The sequence below is a fragment of the Condylura cristata genome, unplaced genomic scaffold, assembly GCF_000260355.1.
Source record: "Condylura cristata isolate star-nosed mole 26May11 unplaced genomic scaffold, ConCri1.0 scaffold00004, whole genome shotgun sequence".
NCBI lineage: Eukaryota > Metazoa > Chordata > Mammalia > Eulipotyphla > Talpidae > Condylura > Condylura cristata.
The window spans coordinates 63,373,836-63,375,045 of NW_004567105.1; the positions used below are offsets into that span (position 1 = coordinate 63,373,836).

General features: G+C 47.1%; 1 protein-coding gene across 1 annotated transcript; it reads left to right on the forward strand.

Annotated features, from left to right (window-relative positions):
• Positions 1-211: 211 nt before the first annotated feature.
• Positions 212-1,210, forward strand: XCR1 (chemokine (C motif) receptor 1). The gene has a single exon (XM_004676245.1). The coding sequence runs from the start codon at positions 212-214 to the stop codon at positions 1,208-1,210; it is 999 nt and encodes a 332-aa protein (XP_004676302.1).

Below are 1,210 nucleotides of genomic sequence, written 5' to 3' on the forward strand. Positions count from 1 at the left end.
GCATTGCCTCCTTCATTAAGAAAATCACACTGAAAAAGAAGTGCTAACAAACTAAACAATGTTACCAGTAACGTCAGGTTCTGGTGAAGGCTCTTAACCCTGTATAGACAGTTCAATGAGGAGTAGGTCTTGGACCACTTTTTTTTTTGGTAATATGGGTCCTAACCATGAGGCTTTTAAACTGCATGTCTCTATCATTTCAGATCATCTAATGGAGCCGTCAAGCATCCCAGAGGCCACTACCTTTGGTGAATATGATTTTGGTAGTGCTCTGTGTGAGCATGAACACTACATTTATGCCACATCTACTGTCACCATCCTGTATAGCCTGGTGTGCCTCCTCAGCCTGGTGGGCAACAGCCTGGTGTTGTGGATCCTGGTGAAGTATGAGAGCCTGGAGTCCCTCACCAACATCTTCATCCTCAATCTGTGCCTCTCAGACCTGTTGTTCTCCTTCATATTGCCCTTTTTGATCCTGGATTACTACGAGGGCAACAATCTAGTGCTGGGTGACTTCACCTGCAAACTCATCAGCCTGATCTTCTCCATCAGCCTCTACAGCAGCATCTTCTTCATGACCATCATGACGGTTCACCGTTATGAGTCTATTGTGAACCCCCTCTCCTCCCTGCGCGTCCCCACCCTCAAATTCCGCATGGTAGTGACTGCAGTTGTGTGGATAGCCAGCATTGTATCCTCCATCCCTGATGCCATGTTTCACAAGGCACTTGAAAAAGGCTGTCATTTTTCAGAAGACATGTGGCTTAACTACTCAACCTTCCAGCACAATATCATCTTCCTGTTCTCCCTGGCATTTGTCCTCTTCTGCTACATGGAGATTCTCAAGATCCTGCTCCGTTCACGGTCCAGACGACGCAACCGGACGGTCAGGCTCATCTTCATCATCGTGGTAGCTTACTTCCTCAGCTGGGCTCCCTACAACATGGTCATGTTTATACAGACACAAAAGCATCTTGACATCATGAAAAACTGTGATACTAAAAAGCAGATAGACTACGCCTTGATCATTTGCCGCAGCATCGCCTTCTCCCACTGCTGCTTCAACCCGGTGCTCTATGTCTTTGTTGGAATCAAGTTCCGCAGTCATCTCAAAAGTCTGATCAAGAAATGCTGGCAGCAGGGGTCCAGTGTTCCCCAAACACCTCATTCTCCAGGTACCTTCAACTTTGAGGGTGCCTCCTTCTACTGA